Source organism: Dipodomys merriami, unplaced genomic scaffold (assembly GCF_024711535.1).
Source record: "Dipodomys merriami isolate MVZ:Mamm:240054 unplaced genomic scaffold, mDipMer1.0.p SCAF_10, whole genome shotgun sequence".
In the NCBI taxonomy this organism is placed as follows: domain Eukaryota; kingdom Metazoa; phylum Chordata; class Mammalia; order Rodentia; family Heteromyidae; genus Dipodomys; species Dipodomys merriami.
In genome coordinates, this window is record NW_027202271.1 from 9,920,896 (window position 1) to 9,945,201 (window position 24,306).

The following is a 24,306-nucleotide window of genomic DNA, read 5'->3' on the forward strand; positions in this document are numbered from 1 at the left end:
GTCTGCAGACAGGACCCTTTGTCGCGCCGAGCCGCTTTTGTGTGCTATAGATTCTTAAATATCTACCTTTTGGGGGGGGCTGGATTTGAGGTCTTGTTTTTGCTTGTGATCCTCAGGAAGGGCTCCTATGATAATCGAAAGCTCTTCTTTAAATGCAGTCCCAGGCCAGGTGCTGGTGGCTCACATCTTTAACCCTAGCTACTCAAGAGGCTGAGATCTGAAGATCACAGTTCAAAGGCAGCCCCCAGCTCAAAACCGACCTGAGTGGAAAAGTCTGTAAGACTCATGTCCAGTTAACCACCAGAAAACCAGCAGTGGAACTGTGTCTCAAGTGGCAGAGCACAAAGGTTGGGCATGAAAGCTCAGGGACTGTGCCTAGGACCTGAGTTCAAAGCCTAGAACACCCACACACAAAAAGTGCAAGCTAAGGGCTGGGAAGATGGCTCAGTGGTAGAGCGCTTGCCTTGCATGCCTGAGGCCCTGGGTTCGATTCCTCAGCACCATATAAGCAAAATGAAAAAAGCCGGAAGTGGAGCTGTGACTCAAGTGGTAGAGCTCTAGTCTTGAGCAGAAAAGCTGAGGGACAGTGCCCAGGCCCAGAGTTCAGGCCCCACAACCGGACCCCAAAAAAAAAAAAAAAAAAAAGTGCAAGCTAAGTCTTTTCATGAAGAACTATTATTAGACGGTCAGTCTTCTAGAAAATCTAAAAAATAATAAACTAACATATTAACTTGTATAGTATATGTGTGTGTTCTTGTGTATATGTATATATGCATATATGTATGTATATATACATGTAAATACATATGAATATATGTACCACTATACTCTCCCTAATAAAATTTTTATTCTTTAAAACTGGCTGAGTCTTGGAAGACGACAGTTCAAATCTAGCTGTGTCAAAAGTCTGCAAAACTTTCCCTCCATTGAACCAGCAAAATGCCACACTGAATGCACTGCTCAAGTGCACAGCTCCATCAGTAAGCAAACAAGCTGAGAGTGAGGCCTTGTAATCAAGTCCCAATATCAGTACAAACAACAACAACAAAACCTCTCTGAAGTGATGAAATTTCATATTCTCAGTAAACAGTATTTGTCAATTGAATTAGCAGAATGAATTAATTCTTGATGATATTTAGCAAACACCTTTCCAGAACTTTTCTGTTATCCAGTGGTGTCCAGTGCTGAATAAAGTAGGAAAAAGTAGCATCTCCCTACCTTGCAGAGCACAGAGGAGCTGGGAACAGCAAGTCATAAGAAAGAGAATTCCAGGGAAGGTTTGTGTATACTTTAGCATTTTTTGTTCATTTGTGCCAGTACGGGGCTTGAACTCAAGGCCTGGATGCTGTCCCTGAGCATTTTTATTCAAGGCTAGCGCTCTGCCACTTGAGCCACAGCTCCACTTCTGCCTTCTTGGGGGTTAATTGGAGATAAAAGTCCCATGATTTTCCTACCTGGGCTAGCTTTGAGTCAAGATCCCCAGATCTCAGCCTCCTGAGTGGGATTACAGTATGAGCCACTGATGCCTTGTACCATCTTACAATATTACAATGCTTTGCTTTTAAAGGTATTCACCTTCTTAGTTCCATCTTCCCCTTCTTTTTTATATGTTTTTATTGTTTAAAAAAACACTGTACAGAGGGGTTATAGTTACATGAGTAAGGTAATGAGTACATTTCCTATCGAGCATTATTACCTTCTCCTTTGTTTTTCCCCTACCATCCCTTCCCTCCCTCCCCCCCACCCACTAAAGTTATAAAGTTCATTTTCAACATAGTTTTTTGTACATTTCATTGTTGCAATGGGTCAACCTGTATCCTTATTTCAGCATTTTGTTATTTCCCTTCCCCTCCCCCAATTAGAAAAATGTATATACAAGATGCAGGGCACCGGAATCAAATACAGTGAGAACAGTGGTTATACCGTGGGGGAGGAACATACAAAAGGAACAAAAAAAACATAGTACATTATAAATATGTTAAAACAATAGCAAGAAAGAAAAACCAGTTGTGTCCCTATCTTGGGGTTCATTTCACTTAACAACATCTTATATGGTCATATGAACATAGCTTTTGACTTCTTCTGCTTGTCCTATACATATACTGCAAGTGAGGGAAACCATGGGACCTATGTTTCTTTGAGTCTGCATCTTGCCCTTCTTTCCTCCCTCCTTTTCTCCCTCTCTCCCCATTTCCTCTCTTCTTTCCTCATTACCTACAATTTCAACCACTTCTTTGGCTTGAAAAGATCGATTCATTGTGTCTAGAATCAAAATAGTTTCTCCCTAGTCAACCTCTTACCACTTGGGAAACATAAGGCCTTGCAACTTAAATTAAGACAACTATCCATTTTGACAGAAGGCTTTGCCATGACTAGAGCCAAACACATCCTCTGCCCTGGAATTTTGAATGTTGACTCATGGGCTGGAAGTCAAGAAATAGAATTTTTTTCAGTACTAAGTGCCTCCTTAACAGCACCCTGCCGCAGTCCCCTGTGACTATCAATGACATAGCCTGTGGAGATTGCTATGGCTTGGAAGACTTCTCAGATGCTTTGGTCTGTACATAGTTACCAGACTACAGCTTTATGTGTATTTGTTGAGTCACCCACATTTGTCTAGAGAATCTGTTTAAGCTTAAGAAAGCTGATTTTATCTATTATTTGCAACTAAAAGCTTTGGTTTCATACATGCATACAAACAAATCAAGTTTCCCTCTGTTTGCTAACAGAAGCCTGAGATTCGGAAAGGCCAAGGCATGCCAGTGATCACAGAGGCTGTCAACAGGCAGAAGCACAAGCAATTTCTATTCACTGCTACGGGTTGTTATCATTGGCCTCATCAAATTTGGCATCCAGACATGCCTGGAAGTGTGGACATGCCATAGATTAAAGGGAGAGCCATCTTCTAAGGCACTAAGACAGGCCTTAAACATTGTTATAGAATGTTAAAACTGTCAAAACACTGTGTGTGTGTGTGTGTGTGTGTGTGTGTGTGTGTGTGTGTGTGTGTGTGTGTGTGTGTGTGTGTGTGTGTGTGTGTGTGTGTGTGTGTGTGTGTGTGTGTGTGTGTGTGTGTGTGTGTGTGTGTGTGTGTGTGTGTTCTGGGGCTTGAACTCCAAGACTTGGCACTATAAGTGAGGCTTTTTGTTTTGCTTCAAGCTAGTGCTCTATCTCTTGGGCTACAGCTCTACTCTTTTTTTTTTTTTTTTATTGTGAAAATACTGTACAGAGGGGTTACAATTACATGGGCAAGATAGTGAGTACATTTCTTATCAAGCATTGTAGCCTCCTCCTTTGTTTACCCTTCCCATCCCTTCCCATCCTCCCTCCCTCCCAAGTTGTAAAGTTCGTTTTCGACATGACAACTTGTACATCTCATTGTTCCAAGAGGTCCACCTGTATCCTTATTTAAACTACTTGTTTTTCCCCTTCCCCTTCACAAATTATACTGACATCAAATACAGTGAAAGCAGGGGTTATACTGTGGGGGAGGGACATACAAAGCAACAAAGAAATAATCTTATAATTGCATTAGAAACAAATGCATGAAAGAAAAAAATATTTAAAATACATATCTTAGGGTTAATTTTCCTAACATCACCTTATCTGACCTTTTCTGCTTGACTCAGACATATACTAGATATTGCAAATAAGGGAAATCATGGGACCTATGTTTCTTTGGGCTTGGATTACTTCACTTAATAGAATTTTTTCCAAGTCTTTCCAGTTCCTAACAAATGGGGCAATGTCATTCTTTCTGATGGAGGCATAGAATTCCATTGTGTATATATACCACATTTTCTTGATCCATTCATCTACTGAGGGGCATCTGGGTTGGTTCCAGATCTTAGCTATGGTAAATAATGCTTCAATAAACATAGTTGTGCTGGTAGCTTTAGTGTGGTCTTGTTTGTAAACATTTGGGTAAATGCCCAAAAGTGGGACTGCTGGGTCATAGGGGAGCTCTATTTGGAGTCTTTTGAGGAACCTCCATACTACTTGCCAAAGTGGTTGAACAAGTTTACACTCGCACCAACAATGAAGTAAGGTACCCTTCTGTCCACATCCCCTCCAGCATCATTTGTTATTAGAGTTCTTGATTTTTGCCATTCTAACTGGGGTGAGGTGGTATCTCAATGTTGTTTTGATTTGCATTTCTTTTATGGCTAGGGAGGTTGAGCATTTCTTCATGTGTCTATTGGCCATCCTTCTTTCTTCTTGAGAGTAGTTTCTCTTTAAGTCTTTAGCCCACTTATTTATTGGGCAGTTGTTTCTTTGAGGATTTGTTGTTGGGGGATTTAATTTTTTGAGTTCCAAGTATATTTTAGATATGAGACCCTTGTCCGTTGTATGGCTACTGAAGATCTTCTCCCAATCCGTGGGAGATCTTGCTAGCTATGTCCTTTGCCATGCAGAAGCTCTGCAACTTCATACAATCCCATTTGTCCAACCTTTCTTTGATTTGTTGTGTTTTCGGATCTCTATTAAGAAAATTTCAGCCTGTGCCAAGGAGACCTATGGTTTCTCCTATTCCATCCTGTAATGTTTTCAGTGTCTGCTTTGACTCCGAGGTCTTTGGTCCATTTGGAGTTGATTCTGGTGCAGGGTGATATATAAGGATCTAGACTTAGTTTTCTACAAGTAGTTAACCAATTTTGCCAGCACCATTTACTGAAGAGGCTGTATTTCTTCCATTCTACTTTTTCAGCTCCCTTATCAAAGATTAGCTGGCTATAGGTCTGTAGGTTCATTTCTGGGTTTTCAATTCTATTCTATTGTTCCTGAGGTCTGTTCTTGTGTCAGTACCAAGCTGTTTTGATTACTATGGCTTTATAGTAGAGTTTGAAATTTGGTATTGATATTCCTCCAGCAGTGTTCTTTCCGTTGAGGAGCATTTTTGCTATTCGGGGTCTTTTATTGTTCCATATGAATTTTTGGATTGCCTCTTCTATTTCCTTGAAGAATGAGGTTGCAATTTTGATAGGTATCGCATTGAATTTGTAGATAGCCTTGGGAAGTATTGCCATTTTCACGATGTTAATCTTTCCAATCCAGGAGCATGGGAGTTTTTCCCATTTTCTAAATTGTGTTTTGATTTCCTTTTTCAAGTTTTTAAAGTTTTCATCATAGAGGTCCTTCACTTCTTTGGTTAAGTTAATTCCTAGGTATTTTATTTTTTGTGGGGCTATTACGAATGGAGTTGCTTTCCTAATTTCAGCCCCACTTTTCTCATTGTTGGCATACAGAAAAGCCATTGATTACAGTTCTACTCTTGGTTGTTGTTGTTGTTGTTGTTGTTGTTTGGGAAGTTAACTGGGAATAAGAGTCTCATGGACTTTCCTGCCCATGTTGGCTTCAAACCACAATCCTCAGATCTCGGCCTCCTGAGTAGCTAGGATTATAGATGTGAGCCACCAGTGCCCAGTAATCACTCTTAACATCAATGGTTAAGTCTGTACATATGCAGCACTTTTAATGTTTACATTAAATAAGCTAAGGTTTGGGTGACAGAGTGATTTGAGCCCCCTAATTCACAGCCCGTCAGTGCTTTCCTTGTGCCCCAACTACCTTGAAGAGAGGATGGCTAGCCGAACAGCAGCCCCCAGACTGCCCTCATGGCAGCGCCAGCTGCTCTGGAACTCCACAGATGACTGGAGAAATCTTCATGGCAATCACTGCATCTTGCACAACTCCAATGCCAGAGGGCATTATCAGCCCACAACTGTTTCAACCAATTGTGCTGGACCATTTTGCTATCACCAGCCCATGTGAATTCTAGATGACCCTGCTTACCCTGCATTCATGCTTATCCAGGTCAGAAGGATACATTTCCCTTGTTGTCCCAGCAAACAGCCTATGATTGGCATTAACACAGAACTCCAATCTTGCATTCCCCTAAAGACTATGACATGATTAGTGAAAACCCAGTTCTGAATTTGCAAGAGCTGCAATAATTGGTGCAAAAATCCTGATATAGGGGCTGGGAAGGTGGCTCAGTGGTAGAGCGCTTGCCTTGCATGCCTGAGGCCCTGGGTTCGATTCCTCAGCACCACATAAGCAAAAAAGAAAAGAAAAAAGCCGGAAGTGGCGCTGTGGCTCAAGTGGTAGAGCACTAGCCTTGAGCTGAAGAGCTGAGGGACAGTGCCCAGGCCCAGAGTTCAGGCCCCACGACCGGACACAAAAAGAAAAAAAAAAACAAAAATCCTGATATACCCTTCCCTTGCTATATGAATAGACTGTCTGAGTTTTCTAGCCAGCAAGGGAGACATCCCTATGTGCTAACCCATGGAGCTAGAAGTTTAGGCCCAATAAAAGGCTTCCCTGCAGTGGTCCTCTCTTGCCGACTTTTGCTCTTTATCATTAGTGGAGGAAGCTGAGCTGTTTGCGAGTCAGAAAAGAAGCCCTTCTCAGAAACTGTCTTGCCTAAAACATCCATCATGTGGTGTTCAAGTCTCCAGAAATATGAGAGACAATAAATTTCTTCGTATTTGGTAATAGAATGCTTAGACAGACTGATATACTGGCCCTAAAAACTAAAACACCCAGAATTAACCCAGAATTCAATATTTTCACCATTAGGGATCTTTTTCCATTTTATTAATAAATTACAAATGCCCTTTAACTTAAAGAAATTGTTCTGCTATAACTTCACAATGAATTCAATTTCTAGGAATAAAAAAAAATGTCCAACTGATACTACACCAAAATGGCACATATATATACATATATATTCTACTTATAAATTTACTGTTTGAGGGTATTACATTTTAATTTTGCATGAAAAACAAATATAGATGAGTTTAAAATCCATCTTGTTCTTCTGGGGATCTTTTCACTGTTACCTGTAATTTAGTAGAGACTTGACTCATCAAAGAGCCATACTTTTACTGTTTCATTTTTTTTTTTGGGGGGGGGGGGTCCGGTTGTGGGGCCTGAACTCTGGGCCTGGGCGCTGTCCCTCAGCTCTTCAGCTCAAGGCTAGCGCTCTACCACTTGAGCCACAGCACCACTTCCGGCTTTTTTTCTTTTTGCTTATGTGGTGCTGAGGAATCGAACCCAGGGCCTCAGGCATGCAAGGAAAGCGCTCTATCACTGAGCCACCTTCCCAGCCCTACTGTTTCATTTTTTTCCTCTTCTTTTTGTCTTTTTTGTGTGCTAGTACTGGGGCTTGAACTCAGGGTCTGGGCATTGTCCTTTAGCTCTTTTGCTCAAAGCTGGCAATCTTCCACTTGAGCCACGGCTTAATTTCTAGCTTTTTTGGTGACTAATTAGAGATAAGAGTCTCAGAGACTTTCCTCCCAGAGCTGGCTTCAAACTGTGATCCTCAGCTCTCAGCCACTTGACTAGCTAGGACTACAAGCATTAACATGAACCATCAGAGTCTGGCTGACATTGTTTATATATTAAAATTTCTGTCATAAGATGATAATTAACCACTCAGTACTATAAATCATGGTTTACAAACTAAAAATGTTTCAATTTATGTATCAGACAAAGTAAACGGATGAGGAGGGCTGGCTAAAAAAAAAATCTGGTTTGTATGTGAACATTAGCTTTCTCTGGAATTGCTAAGACTCAGTGAGTGGAAATGAGAATATATCTAAAGGACTGTCACTACTTCAGTTCTGCTTAACTGGAGTGCAACAATGCAGATCTAGAATTCATAGTGAGCAATGAGAAAAAGCTAGCTGGAAATCCAGGCTTTGATAATGAAATCTTTAGGCCATTTAAGAGTTGAATCATTAAAATGCCCTCAAAGCCAAATAAATCTTCACCAAGAACTGACTGTGCTCCATAGGTCACTGACTTATGGCACTAGATAGAGTCTTGCTGGCACGAAGCCCTCCTGAAATTCTCGACAGTTGACATTCTGAAGGCCCCTGATAGTAAGAATTCCCCAATAGCCACCACATCTACAACTAACTTTATAGGGCTTTCAAAATGATCGTCTCTCAGCTTCCTTTAAATTGTTAAGCTCAGAATCTTTAAAAGAAGCAGATAAGAAGTATATTGTATTATTAATTTCCAATACATACATATAGTATATTTCTATGTGTATTTAAGTTTACTAGAAGTCATAGCAGTGTTTTTTAAAAAACAAACAAACAAAACAACAACAACAACAACAACAAACATTTGCTGGTGCCAGTGGCTCCTGCCTGTAATCCTAGCTACTGAGGGAGGCTGAGATCTGAGGATCGCAGTTCAAAGCCAGTCTGGGCAGGAAAGTCTGTGAAACTCTTATCTTCGAGTAACCACCAAAAAGCTAGAAGTGAAGCTGGAGCTTAAGTGCTAGAACACCATGAAAAAGTTAAGGGACAGTGCCTAGGCCCTGAGTTCAAACCCAATAACAGCACACACACACACACACACACACACACACACACACACACACACACACATACACATTGACCCTAATTATAGTGCAAAAGCAAATATGAAAAGGCAGTTAAGGAAGTTAAATATAAATGTAAACTAAATAATGTTCCTCCCACTTCTCTTTCTATGAACATGAGACTTGATTGAGAATGATTCATTAAATATAGTTTGGGACAATATAACAGTGCTAGCTAATAATAATAGTGTATTCGTTTTCTACTGCTGTCCTAACAACTCTAAACTTAATAGCTTAAAACAACGTGTTTCATTTTACAATTCTCCAGCCTGGAGGATCTACATGGTCTATAGGCTGAAATTAAGAGGTCTACAGGGCTGCATTCTTTCCTGAAGGTGTTGTTAAGGGTAGATCTTTTGCTTTCCTTTTCCAGCTTCTTCCAGATGTGCCCTGCCCTCCTCCCACCTCACGGCCTCTCTTCATCCTCACAACCTGCAATACTGCACTTCTCTAATCATTCCTCCATATTCCTCTCCCTCTGACAAACAGCTGCAAAAGTTCTCTTTAGGGACTCCTGCAATTAGACTGACCATACCTGGATAATCCAGGATAATCCCGTATTTAAAGTCCTTGACTTTCCTCAGATCATAAAAGTTCCTTTGACCCTGGAGGATCACAGACTTCAGGGTTTGGAGATTACAATGAAATAGCTCGTGGGGATCATTACTGCCTACCACAAATAGCAAGAATAGCCACTATTCCTTGATGTTTATTTATTATGCTCCAAGCATCATGCTAATTGCTTTGCATTCTTGATCTCATTTAATTCTGAAAACAACCTCTGGTATACATAATATTCCATTTATAAAATAAACTGAGGCTAAGGAGTTAGGTAAATTACTTCACAGCTAGCACACAGTAGAACGAAGAGTCAAATCTAAGAAGCCTGAATGGGCTGTCTTCTATAAGCTAAAATGCCACAAAATGCTCATGGAGAAAAGTAAACTAGGCAGTAGGGTGGACTACTTAGCCATTTCTTGTCTTGTTTTTGCTATTGTCATATTCTGTGGTATTTAAAGGACATAGATATGCAGATACAGGGTTGTTTTTTTTTCATTTGTTTGTTTGTTTTTTGCCAGTCGTGGGGCCTGAACTCTGGGCCTGGGTGCTGTCCCTCAGCTCTTCCACTCAAAGCTAGTGCTCTACCACTTAAGCCACAGCACCGCTTCTGGCTTTTTCTGCTTATGTGTTTCTGAAGAATGGAACCCAGGGCCTCATGCATGCAAGGCAAGCACTCTACCACTGAGCCAACTTCCCAGCCCCATGCAGATACAGTTTAAAAAAATACTTCTGGTAGCCCTGAAGCAGTGGCTCATATTTGCAAAACTAGCTGCTTAGAAGGCTGAGATATGAAGATCAAGGTTCAAAGATAGTCAGAGCAAGGAAGTCCAATGAGACTCTTATCTCAAGTGAACCATCAAAAAGCTGGAAGTGGCACTGTGGCTCAAGTAGTACAATGCTAGCCTTGAGCATAAAAGCTCAGGGATAACTAACACTTGTGCCTTGAGTTTAAGCTCAAAGAGTAGGATACATACATACATACACACATTTCAGTTAATAATTTAATAATTACAACTCTGTTTTAGAAAAAAAATGATGATCAACTTTCATTGGGACACACCTCAAAATTATTTATTTTATATTTGTTTCCATGGTACTCCGTGAATAATAACAAAGTAGTCTATCTTCTTTGAAATGAAATGCCCTACCCTCCTCATTCTAGGCCTGTGTTGATTGTTATACGTCATCACCAATTTGATTAACAACTTTTCACCAAGAAAAAAACAATAGCATATGAAAACCAAGTAAGGCATTCACTCATTAATGTGCACATCTTAATTAGAGGGACTGCCATGTTTCAGAAAACATTAACACTCAGCATTTCCTACACAACTTTCTGACTATAAGTCCTAGAATTCCATCCAGGCTGAATTTGCTATTGTACAAAAACCTATACTTTTGTACCTATTCGTTCTGTGTCTTAAAATGTTTCTCTCACTTCCTCCTGAAATGCTGTCATTCTTAAAAGCCTTCGTCTCAATGTGATGTCTACCCAGGAATCAGCAAGGCTACTCACTTCTTCCCCTGGGCTCTGCATGACCCTTGCAGGCAGTTACACACCTATCACACTGTAGTAATCCACAATATCACTGCTCTAGTGTAAGGAAAAGTAAAAGGTTTGATATTTTATGAGCTTTCCAGTTCATAGACATGGGGGGGGGGAGGCGGGGGAAGGGAAGGGAATGCCAGTAAACTCAGATCCCAGGCATTGTCCCTGGGCTCCCCCCTCCCTCACCCCAAGGCTAGCATTCTACCACTTGGGACACAGATCCTTTTCTGATTCCACCCCCACTGCCCCACCCCGGGAGTTAATTGGAGATAAGAGCCTCATGGGCTTTCCTGCCAGGTCTGGCTTTGAATTGTGACCCTCAGATCTCAGGCTCCTGAGTAGCTAGGATTACAGGTATGAGTCACCAGCGCTCAGTAACAATACATTCTTTTAATACATTAACTCGTGCTGTCACTTGATGCTGTTCATGAGTACTTGGCTGAGCTGGTTTGGTTATCTGTATAGTATTAGGCTGAGCTGGGTTAGTCATCTATAATACTTAGCTGAGCTGGGTTAATTATCTACATAGTACTTGGATGAGCTGGGTTATCTATACAGTCAATGACTACATGAGTCTTTAACATGGTCTTAATGAACTCAGTCTCCTGATATCTTTGTATATAATCTCTTGCCCTTTAGTGTGGGCCACATTTGAGTGATTTTTTTTTTCTAATTGAAGAACTACAGCAAAGAGAAAATGTCAAGATGATGATAGCCATCTTGTTAACAGACTGTTTGATCATAGCTTTGTGGAAGCAGGATGCCATGTTGAAAAGGCCTACATGGCAAAGTGTTAAGAACAATCTACTGTCTACCGCTGCTGTGAAATGCCACAGCAACAACCACATAGGTGAATTTGGAAATTAATTCTTCTGCGGTCCTTGCCAATACTTTAATGACTGCCTCATGAAGAACCATGAAGCGGAATCCAAATCGCCAGTCCACAGATGCTGCAAGGTACTAAATGTCTGTGGTTTTAAACTACTATGTTTGGAGTTGTAATGCAGTGGTAGCTAACTTGTACAATGTCATTCCACCTGATTAAAAAAAAAACTTTATGAAACCAAAAATATCTTAAATCCAAGCAGAAGTTATACAAAGGAAACATCGATCTCTGAAGGAAGTGGCTACGGACAGCCAGCAAAAGCACTTTCCACAGTCCAGGGTGTAGTTTCACCCCAGCAGAAGTAGGCAGAAGAGGCAGGATCCTGAGCTGGAACCTTCGGGTCCTCAAACCATAACTTGCCATGAGTACTATAGGAATTAAAATCTTTTCTGTCAACTGGTTGCTTCCTTTTGGCCAAACTTGAGAAATCCGTTTGGAACGAGAAGCTTTTTTTCTTAAGCCACACCCAGTTATAACAATTGATTTTCTAGGAGCTGGAAGCTAGGCTCAAGTAGTAGAGCATCAGCTGAGTAAAATTGTTTTTCTGACAAGTTGATTGCAACTGAAGTAGGAAGACAACCTGTTTCAAGTTACATCCTGTTCATGTTATATTTAGTTAATCACCATCCTGTCAAACTAGCTGGTTACGCAAGGTTGTGATCCTAAGTCCTGACCAATCAGAACAAGCTGCAGTACTACATTAGGGATAAAATGTGAGTAGACTTCCTGTCCAGCATGCTTGCATACTTGCATCCTTGTTATAGCGTGCCCTTTTGAGTAGGGTAACTTCACCTTGCTGAGTTCCTTTTGAGTTTATGTCCTTATTCCTACACAGCACCCTAATCTAACAGTAAGATGCTGAAGAGGAAAGCAGGCTGAGAGGAAAGGAGGGCACCAGAAACAGACAGTATCATCATGAAGTTCCACGGAGCACTGGAGCAGTGAGAATGCACAAGGAAGGTCAAACTTTCACCCCAGCTAATATGTCAAAGCCAGCCCTCAAGAGAGGAAACGAAAGGTATCTGTTGAGCTTCAGCTTCAGCAATCCCATCCTCCACAGATGACTGTTGCTAAGACACCGCTATTATTATACTCCTGCATGTATAATCTTTCTATTCTCCCATGTGAGTTTTCAGCTCTGTGCTATGCACGGAAAAAAAATCTCTCAATGTAACAGAAATAATACATCTATTTGGGACAAAGGTGAACTAGGGTTTACTGACTAACAGAATCTGAGTACAATAGGTGAGGCCTGCTAACGAGCCAGAGCCGATCATCTGAGTGCAGAGGGGCCACACAACACAGGGTTCTGTGAGGAGCAAACCAGAGTTGGAAGTGGGCTAGAACAGCTGTGCTGGGCTGCTGCAGAAAGGCTCTGATGAGCTCAGAAGCTGCTACTTTGGAGCTCTTGTGCCTCCTCTGCTCCTTGACAGATTCAGAGAGAGAGACTTCCTTCCAAGCTTTTCATCTTTCCGAAGGCAATCAGCTTCCCCGGGCCCTTGAGCCTGTTCCTTTTTGGAGTTGACTGCTAATTGTATGCATGCACATATGTGTTTCAGAAAGGAGATAAGCACATTGCTTTAGCCTTCTCACTTCTGTTCTCTGCAAGTTTTCGAAACATGACCTCAAGTTCCCTAACCCTTCTTGGTTATTTCAGGTTACAGTCTCTTAGAAACCATAAGTGGATCGTTTGTTTAGAAACAGCTTTTCATCGTTCATTCTTTTGAGTCCCAGGGCTTCCTGTTTTAATTGGCTTTTGTGATCATGCTGGCATTTTCAAATTACTCAATAATAACTACACAGTGTAATAATAATATATGATGAACTACAGGAAATGACTGAGCTATCTATTAACTTTGAGGGGGGGCTGTACTTTTAATTTTAAAATCTAAAGTTATATGATTTTCATGTTTTATTTTTGAAAAGACAACTGACAAAAGCCATACTTTAATATATATATATATATATATATATATATATATATATATATATCTCACAATGCTGATTCTGAGAAAACAAAATGTGGAGTGGTTGTTCACAAAATCTGTTCCAATAATTATGGCAGCTAGTAGCCAGATGGTAGGACTGTCTCGATTGTGCCTGGAGATGCCTCAGAAAAGAAATCCACATATAAAGAGGCAAGGCTCATAAAAGCTGTGCTGACTGAGAAGTGACCCAACTCCCTGACTCTTTAGAGACCCGATTCTCTACTCTGGGCAGAGGAGAGTACCCTGGAGAACTCTGCACACATCCATCTCTCTCTGGTGCATTGTTTTTCAATATTCAGTCGCAATAACAATGGGAACCTCCCTTTTCTGGGATGTACAGCAAATCATCTTAAGGAATCAGTTTTTCTCACTTCCAAAAGAACATGCACTTCGATGGTATCAGCTCCCCCCCCTTCTTTCCTTTCTTGCTAGTCCTGGTGACTGAATCAGGGCCTGGACACTATGGTACCAAATAGAGAATTTCTAAGATAAATTGGCTTTAAGATTTGTAGGGGCAATAAGAAATTTCAGGTACTAAGACTCAAACTCAGGGCCTCGGTGCTCTCCCCTACTTATTTCACTCAAGGCTGGCACTCGACCACTTCAGCCACAGTTGCCTATCCAGCTTTTTTGTGTTTAATTGGAGATAAGAGTCTCATGGACTTTCCTGCCTAGGCTGGCTTCGAACTGTGATTCTCAGGTCTCAGCCCCCTGAGTAGCCACCTGGATCCCTTTCTTTCTTAAACCCCGAATCATAAGTACATAGCAAGTACAGTTGAAAAAACAATAACAAATGGAGACCGCTGCTTCAACAGAGCTATCTGCTTTGTGAAAATTAATGACTCAATTTAAAAGTAACAAAGAGAAGTTCCCAGCAGGAAGGGATTCCAGAGAAATCAGGCAGTTCTTCAAGCAGCTAGCTTGCCCAAACGTAATAATACCCGTCATGATGAGAGCAGTTAACATTTATTAAACTTTTCTTCTGGGCTAGGCCTTTTACAAGGGATAAAATGCCCAAGGTATTTTACAACTAAAATAACTTTTGTTTATTTAGAATTGCTTGGGAAAGCCGATGAGTCTTGTTTTCCTTTTCTCTTCATCGCTGGTCTCTGAAGAAGCATGCCTATAGCCTTGAACTTGCATGGATCTCAGGCTTGTCATTTCCTTCACCGTTTCTGTATCATTTATCCAGGGGTACACAATGCATTATCTCTCTCTTTCTGGAGTTGTGATTCAGATAAATCCATCAAGGGCTATTTTTAGATAGCTGATAATGAAGTCATTGTCCATTCTCACACACAAAAAATTGCTTGTATCTATAAAATAGGGCTATTAGCCAAGCTGGTGGCTTACACGTGTAATCCTAGAGACTCAGGAGGCTGAGATCTGAGGATTGAGGTACAAAGACAGCCCAGGCAGAAAATGTTGATGAGATTCTTACGTTCAATTAACTGCCAAGACGCTGGCAGAGTGAGTATGGCTCAAGTGTAGTGTACCAGCCTTGAAAAAAATCTAAGGAAGTTCGAGTTTTAGTTAGTTAGGCCCTGAGTTCAAGCCTCAGTAGTAGCGTGTGCACATGCGTGCATGTGTGTGCACACGCACACACACACGCGTTATTGATGTCTTTCCAACATATTATTTTTAAACACTTTTAAGTACGTTATCTTCCCTAGCACTTGAGGGAGGACACGTGTGCATATCACAGAACTGACTTAAAAATCTTTGCTGCAGTTTCCCAACAGTCAGTATTTTCCCTGTGCTCTTCTGTACTTGACAGAAGCATCCAGAATTCTATCAGATGCTGTAAGATCAGCTGCCATAAAGCAAAATGAAGAAAACTTAGGAATGTCAAGCCTGACAAACAGGGTGCTAGTAATAACTCAAAAAAAATCAGTTGAATTGATGATTTGGAGGAAAAAGAAGTAACCCCAATAAGATCATAAAATGTAAGCACCGGGCTAGGAAGGTGGCTCTGTGGTAGAGCACTTGCCTTGCATGCCTGAGGCCCTGGGTTCGATTCCTCAGCACCACATAAGCAAAAAGAAAAAAGCCAGAAGTGGCGCTGTGGCTCAAGTGGTAGAGCGCTAGCCTTGAGCTGAAGAGCTGAGGGACAGCGCCCAGGCCCGGAGTTCAGGCCCTACGACTAGGCCAAAAAAAAACCCAAAAACAAAAACAAATATAAGCATCAGGCCTGTGAAGTCTTGTAAAAGGTGAAGTACTTTCAGAAGAGAAAACAGAGCAGATTGACAACAACATAAACGAAGTCTCTAGTAGAATTCTTCTGTTAAGATGCTCTATGAGCATCCTGACATAACTGGTATGAACCTGAAAAGCCAACACAGAAAGCTCTGGAATGGCAGACGCAATGACTCAGTGAAAGCAGGCATTTAAGACTTGATTTGAGATCTCTGAGACATCATCTGGTGCCTTTGCTGAGGCCTTCAATTTTACCTTAGTAAATTATTTCTCTAAGACAAGCTAAGATTGGATTTGGGGTAGGAGAAAGAAGAATGAAGAATTGAGTGGGGAATTGTGTTTGTCCATGCCAATGGCTCCTTTGGGGGGGGGCAAAGGGCAATTGGAGGACACTGGGTACATAAGGAGTGAGAAATGGCACTATTCACTACATAGGACAGAAAGGAAAATTATAGGAGAACAGGGAAAGTGAAAAGAAACTGCATATTACATACAACTTTGACTGGGTGAGTCTAAAGTAAGCTTTCTCAGCTTTAGTAGTACCATACTTTTAGGCTGTATAACTGTTTGGGGCTGTCTTATGTGAGATGTCTTCTAAAGTCTGAAGATTAATGAGCCTTTTGTAAAGTAACCAGTGAAAGCACCTTGCTGTAAAGATCCTAGGGAAATAAGTCATTTTCTCCAGATAAGTGCTATGCTAAGGAAAGTACTATAGGATGTTCAGCAGTATCCCTGACCTTGTGCCCATAGCAACCCCCACCTACATCTATGATCATCAAATAGCAAGTAGAAAGGTCAATCTGCTTGTTTGACAAATTCGTACCCTACAGGATCAACTTATTTCCTCAACTGGGTAAGGTTGTTTTCCATCCCTCCCCACACCCATCCTTCTCATTTTTCTTATCCTCTCTCTAAAGACCTGCACAACTTCAGAAAGATGGCAAGCAAATTGGCACAAAAGGAGAATCATTACTCCTGTTTTTAGTCTAATAATCAAAACAGAAATACATCAGTAAGACCTAAAATGCATGCCTCCTCATTCAGGTGTTTATCACCTGGTAATTCCAAATTCCAGCTTCTTCTTGGTTTCTTGAGATGATTTTATTCTTAATCTGTTACATAAAACCTAGAGCAGGGGGTGTGACTCAAGTAGTAGAGAGCCCACCTAATAGGAAGACCACCCAGAAGGACTCAAGAAAATTTGTCAAGGGCAATGCTATGGTACCTTCAGTAAAAAACTATAGCCTGAGCTTAATATTATTTTGGTCTTCCTCTGCATTCCTACAAAGGGATAATTATATTATTAGAAGCTTAGTTATCCTAAGAGAAATTCTCCTTAAGTGGTCAAAAAATATCTCAGCCATTTGTGGTATTTTATTGGAAGCATGCAATGGCAGAGGCAAAACCAAAGCAGAAGACATTTTGTAACCTATTAGCACTAAACTATTGAATTTGCTATGGTTGGATTTACATCCAACAAACAGACTCAAAACAGAAATAAGCCTCTTAAAAATATTCTGCCTTGGAGAAACACTCTCTACACAACATGAGGCCAAATTATAGGCCATGTCCTCTTAAAATTTCAAGAGATCTTTTAAGAATACAAGGAAAGTTGAGAGGATCACAAGGAAGCAGAAACATGTCTAAAACTTTAAGTCTCTAATACTGAAAAATATATCTATATATCATCAGACCCTTGAAAACTGCATGCTGATCTTCAAATATTACTTTCTAAAATGCAAGACTTATCTTTGTTTTTTTTGGTAACTACAACTTAAAATGGGCTTTTTTCACAAGTTATTAAATTTATGTACATATAATACATATGAATGATTCTCAAAGACCAATACAATTCCTTCAAACATTGCACAGTAATTTCATTAAAAGTAAACACAGACTTTTTATTGCTTTGCCACAACCTATTTTATCCTAGTTCATTATATAATATATTTTACTTTTTGTGATTTATTTCTGCAGAGTTAATTGCATATTTATATGTGGATATATTTTTGTACTGGAAACTGTCTATATCTTAAAAGAATTGGTTTTTCATTCCTTACCCTTTTAAAAATAAAATCAAAGAATTTTTTTCCACAACTTTAATCTACAGTTCTCCATGGCCTTGTATAGTTGCTCTAAAAGCTTTTTAAAATTATTTATTTTTAAAATTATTTTTAACTAGTTGTATAAAGGAGGTGCCATTTAACAAAGCAGTTTGTAAATACTGACACTTGATCAGTGTCACCCCTTCAACCCACCCCTTTGTCCCTTATGTTTCTTAGTTTTGTGCTATATACAATGAATTTTTTACGGCATTCTCTTCCCCTACTTCATTCATCTTTCCCTCTCCCCTTGCCTCCAAACCCCTCTTGGATGCACCCATTTCCTGGTGTAGAATTGATAAATGGGATGACATCAAACTTAAAAGTTTCTGCATGGCCAGAAGAAGAAGCTAAGTAGAAAGCTCATCAAATGGGAGAAGATTTTTTACCAGCTATACATCAGACAAGAACCTAGTATCCAGAATATACTTAGAACTCAAAAAATTAAATCCTCAAAAATTCAACCCTCAAAGAAATAACAACCCAATTAATAAATGGGCTTAAAGAGAGAGTTCTCATAAGAAGAAGCAAAAATAGCCAATAGGCACATGAAGAAATGCTCAGCATCTCTGGTCATAAAAGAAATGAACATCTAAAAACCACTGAGATTTCACCTTGCCCCAGTTAGAATGGCCATCATCAAGAAAACAAACAACAAATGCTGGTGAGGATGCAGACAAAAGGAGGGCATTTATCCAATAGAACATAAACAAGGTTACAGTAAAGCCATCAGCACAAACATGTCCATTGCAGCACTAGTCACCATAACCAAGATATGGAATCAGTCCAGATACCCCTGTATGGGCAAATGGATAAAAAAATGAAGTGTATATACACAATTTTACTCATCTATTAAAAAGAGTGATATTGTACCATTCATAAGGAAATGGAAAGATGGAAAAATTATATTAAGTGAGGTAAGCCACACCCAGAGAACCAAAGGTTGAATGGTTTCCCTCATTTGTGGTAGCTATAACATGCCTATAAATCTGTAAATAAATACACTGGGTGGTGTGCAAGTGGTTACAAATGAATTAGCCAAAGTATAATAGACTATGGAGAGCTGAAATAGTACATGATCTTAGAGAATGAATAGGTCAAAGCCCAACAAAATAAAAACTTGGGATTATTGATATAAATAGTACAGTAAATTGTGCATTCAACTCTCCATTTAAGTATTATTCTTTTATATTATTTTTATGTTGAACACTGTCTCTACAGTCCTCTTTCAAGATATAGTGCCATGTAAAATGATTAAATTTTATGTAAAGAAAAAAGCACATTATTATTTCCTAGTATGCAAAGGTTTAAGATTAAATAGTTTGGAAATGATGCTGTGGCTCAAGTGGTAGAGCACTTGCCTTGAGCTAAAGAGCTCAGGGATAGCGCACAGGCCCAAAGTTCAAGCCCCATGACTGACAAAAAAACAAGATTAGTTTCTCCTCTTGCAAGGTTTCTTTCTCTATAAGTAGAAAACGTATTTCTCATCACTTGAATTTCCACCATTTTGTTTTTATATAAATAGCATATTTGAATTTGAGGGAAGATGCTTTCCTCTGCTCTGATATAGAGTATTAATTAGTATATGGTATAATCACTATAATGAAGACTTTGATACACACACTAATTCAAACACCTACTATGAGTCTTTATATACATTTTATGTTTTACCAGGGAGTGTTATAAAGTCCCTTTCCTTGAAAACTTCTAAGTATTATTTATAGCTTGTATGTCATAAACATAATAAAATTCAAGGCAGCATTTAAAATGATGAGACTTTTAAGTATAGTGAAGTTTTATGAGTCTACATGTTTTTTACATATTATTTTTATGTCCCTTCAACTTAGAAAAATAGAAATGCAAAGGCATGGATGGTTTCCCACCCACCTGGCCTTACAAGTCACACCTGTCAATCTATTCTTCTACAACCATTTGTTTACATATAGTATGTGACCCAATACAGGACAGAGTAAGTTGTATTATATCAGAACCAATCTCAGATATTACTAACTGTTCAGGCTTCCCTGAACAGTGTTCGGCATGTTTCTAAAGAAGAGAGTAGTTCATGAAACTAAAATATGGAAAATTTCAACATAATACTTTAACTGTATTTCCTCAAGGTATAAAGAAGCTCAATTTTCTTAATATTCCCATAACCTAGAAATGACAGAATCTGTTTCTGAAAGACATAACATGATTTATGTAATTATTCTGCTATTCAAAAATCGACTATCACATAAATGAAGTATCATTGAGAGATTGTTCTTTGTAATTCATGCAAGATTTGAGTATAAAACTATTTAAGGATAAATGTATTATAATCTCATTTTGATCCTTTAGTTTTTCTCTTCCTATCAAGGAATATAGAAGATATCTAGAGCAAATATCTCTTTCTTTAGAATAGGTTACAGAATTAAATAAGAAATGATTTACTTATTTGGTCATGTGAAAGTTACAGCATACTCATCAGAATTTACATTGTAAAAAAAGAAAAGAAAGACAGAGACTATTTAGGTACCAGTGGCTCACACCTGTAATCCTAGCTACTCAGGAGGTTGAGATGTGAGGATCCCAGGAAAAATGTCCATGAGATTCTAATCTCTAATTAACCAGCAAAAAACCACAAGTACAGGTGTGGCTCAAGTACTAGAGCGCTAGCCTTGAGGAAAGCTCCAGGAAAGCAACCAGGCTATGAGTTCAAAAACCAGTACCAGCATAGACACAAAGAAAAAGAAAACTATTCAAGTCATGGCAATATATTATTTCATTAATAGCTCGTGTTTACCTGTACAGGAGTAATCGTCAATTCGGATGTATCCCGTTTTACATATGCACATGAAGGAGCCAGGGGTGTTGACACACATAGTATTCTCCCGACAGTAATGGCGCCCTTCAGCACACTCATCAATGTCTGTAAAGAAAGAGTAGGACAGGTGTTGATAGTGGCCAATATTCTAGAATGTCTCTATAATTTCCTTTGGGGAGAAGGGAGGAACAGTTACTGATTATACTGCGTTTTCAGAAAGCATTCAAAATACCTTCTTTATTTTCTTTTAATTTTTATTATCGTTAGGTAGTTGTACAAAGAGGTTTCAACATATCATTTGTGAGTACAGTGCATCTTGATCCATGTCATGCTTCCCTCCTTTTCCCCAATCTCTCCCAACCTCACCCATCCAGGAAAGTTTCATGTTCATATGATAGAAACCACAGAATTATTTTAAGAGCTGTTGCTGCAGTTTCAAATATGTCTATCCATTTCAACTCTCACCATTATAAATACTGACTGAAATTCTGAGTATACCCATTTGTCTGTTTGATCAAATGACCTACAAAGTATAGATTTGGAGGCCTTTGCATCTTAGAACATCCTATCTCTGAGCCTACCCTGAATTATGTTGACTCTCTGGCTATTCTGTGAACTTGAGAAGACAGAAGGGGCCAAATGGAGTATCCAGTGTATCTCAGTGCTTGAATTTGCTACTTGATTAGAGATACCTCCCTGAATAGAGACAAAATCAGAATACAGAAACTTGATCTAGCCTCCATCAGAAAGAATGACACTGCCTCATTTGAAGTAACACAGGCCCAAAGAAACATAGGTCCCATGGTTTCCCTTATCTGCAATAACTAGTATATTTCTAAGATAAGCAGGAAAGGTCAAAAGCTATGTACATATGACCATGTAAGATGATGCTAAGCAAAACAAAGCCCAAAATAGGGACAGAAGTGGTTTTATCTTTTTTGCTATTGATTTTAATGTATTTATAATGTACCGTGTGATTTTTTTTTTGTTTCTTTTGTATGTTCTTCCCCTATGGTATAACCCGTGTTTTCACTGTATTTGATTCCGGTGCCCTGCATCTTGTATATACATTTCTCTAACTGGGGAGGGGAAGGGAAATAAATGCTGAAGTAAGGATACAGGTTAACTCCTTGTAACCATGAAATATACAAGACACTATGCTGAAAACAAACTTTTCAACTTTGCAAGAGGGGGGAGGGAAGACTTGGGGAGGGAAGGGATGGGAGAGGAAAAACAGAGGAGGTAACAATGCTCGATAGGAAATGTACTCATTACCTTACTCATGTAACTGTAACCGCTCTGTACAGTATTTTTACTATATATATGTGTGTATTATATCTATCTATCCATCCATCCATCTATCTATCTATCTATCTATCTATCTATCTATCTATCTATCTATCTATCTATCTATCTATGAAACCTGATCTAGATGAGACATTGGAAAGTTACAAAACAAGATATCCTATGGAAGATCTAACATAGTAAAATTCATACCCCAAGTTCTGAGTACAAAAACTTATTACAGATGTAAAGCCAAAAAAAGGCCCTAGTATCAATTGTGAAGAATCTTTATTCGGACAATAAAAGTGCCCCCATTTTATAGCACCTCTCCATGAAACGGAGCACACTTCACAGGTGTTTGTCATCATATAATACACTTCACTAAGGGCTTTCATCTTTTGACCAGACAATGAATTCCGCCTCCAGATTCCTCAAATTCCTGTGATGACTCCACAAAGTAATATTGACCTCATTTGTACAATCATCAAAAAATTGACAAACTACACAAGAGGGCTGGCTGGTTTGCCATTGTGACAGACAAGTTATTTCCTGTGCTCTCAGCCTGACAACATTAAAAGAAGTCAAGTCGCATAGTCTCAGGAACTCACAGTTTAGCACTATAGAGCTCTTGAAACTCATCTAAGCTAAGATTGTGTGTATGCACACGCATGCCGGTACCAGGGCTTGAAATCAGGACTTGGGCGCTGTCTCTGAACGTCTGTGCTTAAGGCTAGTGCTCTACCACTTGAGCCACAGCTCCACCTTCAGCTATTTTAGCAGTTAGTTGGAGAGTAGAGTCTCATGGACTTTCCTATTCAGACTGGCTTCATCACAACACTCAGCTCTCAGCCTCCTGAGTAGTTAGGATTACAGGCATGAGCCACTAGCATTTGGCTTCAGTCTTTATTTTGTAAATGGCAAAACTGAGGCCTGAAGAGGTTAAGCTTTCTAGTCAATCCCACAGTCCACATGATAAATGCAAACCAGTATGCAGGACTCTTGCCAGTGTGGCTTCTACTCTCTGAGCTTTCTGCTCTGGAGCTTCCTCTCCTTTCCCCTCTAAGTGCTCTGGCCACCTTGGGCCTGGCTGTACTTTGACTGGCCTGTGCTAGCTCCTACCTGTGGGCAGAGGCACACACTCTCACCTTTGCTCATCACATTGTTCCTTTCCTCTCCCTGAGTCCACAGCAGGCTGGCTCATCCACAATAATCTGTTTAAACATACCTCAGTGAAAACCCCCCTCATCAACTGCAAGGTTCCCTGTGAGATTTACTGTTTCCATCACATACACGTCAATTCTCTGCTTTTAAGATGTTTTATTAGCACATAATAGTGGTGCCAGGAGGATTTAGTGTCATTTCCATACAGATATACAATGTACCCCCATCAAATTCACTCCTTCCATCTCTCCCCCTCACTCCCTCCTGAAAAACATTTCAAGAGGTTTCATTAATCTATTTTTAGACTTGTATACTGGAATACTTCCCACTGGGCAACAATGGATCCCATCTATAATACTATCTACTCAGGAGGTGAGATCTAAGGGTCACAGTTTGAAGGCAGCCTAGTAAGTCTGTGAGACTCTTATCTCCAATTAACCAACAAAAAAAGCAGAAATGGAGCTGTGGTTCAAGTGATAAAGCACCATTCTTGAGTAAAAATGCTAAGGGATGGTGACCAAGCACTGAATTTAATCCACAGTACACACTTTCTCTATCTTCTTTCTCTCTCTCTCACTCTCCCTCACAACAGATACACACACACACACACACACACACACACACACACACACACACACACACACACACATTCTATTCACCCTCTCCACTGACCTTCAGCATAGCTTATTTTACTTTCTTCCAATTCTGATTGATTTTTTTTCATTCATTTTTTAACCATACATTACTTTATAAGTGGTTTTACCATTTAGTCAGATTATTTCTCACTAAATCCTTACCTAATATTTCTTCTTTCCTGGCAACCCCAGTCCCTTGTGGTCCAACAGCTTTCAGTGCATTTTCTTATACTATCTTTTTTTAAGTTTATTTATATTGTAAAGGTGTTGAATGGGGCTTTTCTATTTGAACACTGTTATCTCCCACATTTTCTCCCACTTTCTAATCCCCATTTCTCTCCCCCCAAAGTTGTCATACATGATATTTAACATCTATGTTAAACATATATATTAAACTTGTATTATACATGATATATACCATGATGTATTACATGTGATATATATTAATAATATATAATATATACCATATATTACATGTATGGCACATCCAATTCATATGTTGTAATGTATTATTATTACATGCATAATAATATGTTACTAATATATATTACTTATATATTTAATATATATTACTATAAATATAATGTAAGTACATATTACTTACATGGTATATATTGTATATAATAAAAGTCTAATGTATTTTTCTATTAAGACACAGAAACCAGTTTAGACTTGGGCTTGCTAGGCAACACATAAATGACTAAGGTCAGAAGTATACCATAAAACTTTATTTACAAAAATGG

General features: G+C 39.4%; 1 protein-coding gene across 3 annotated transcripts in view; it reads right to left on the reverse strand.

Annotated features, from left to right (window-relative positions):
* Nell2 (neural EGFL like 2) overlaps window positions 1-24,306 on the reverse strand; it is a 387,809-nt gene that overhangs the window by 118,704 nt on the left and 244,799 nt on the right. For all 3 annotated transcript variants that reach the window (XM_070039336.1, XM_070039332.1, XM_070039338.1), the window contains one exon: window positions 20,463-20,588. In XM_070039336.1, the coding sequence (XP_069895437.1) occupies window positions 20,463-20,588 (126 nt within the window). The remainder of the gene's footprint in view (window positions 1-20,462; window positions 20,589-24,306) is intronic.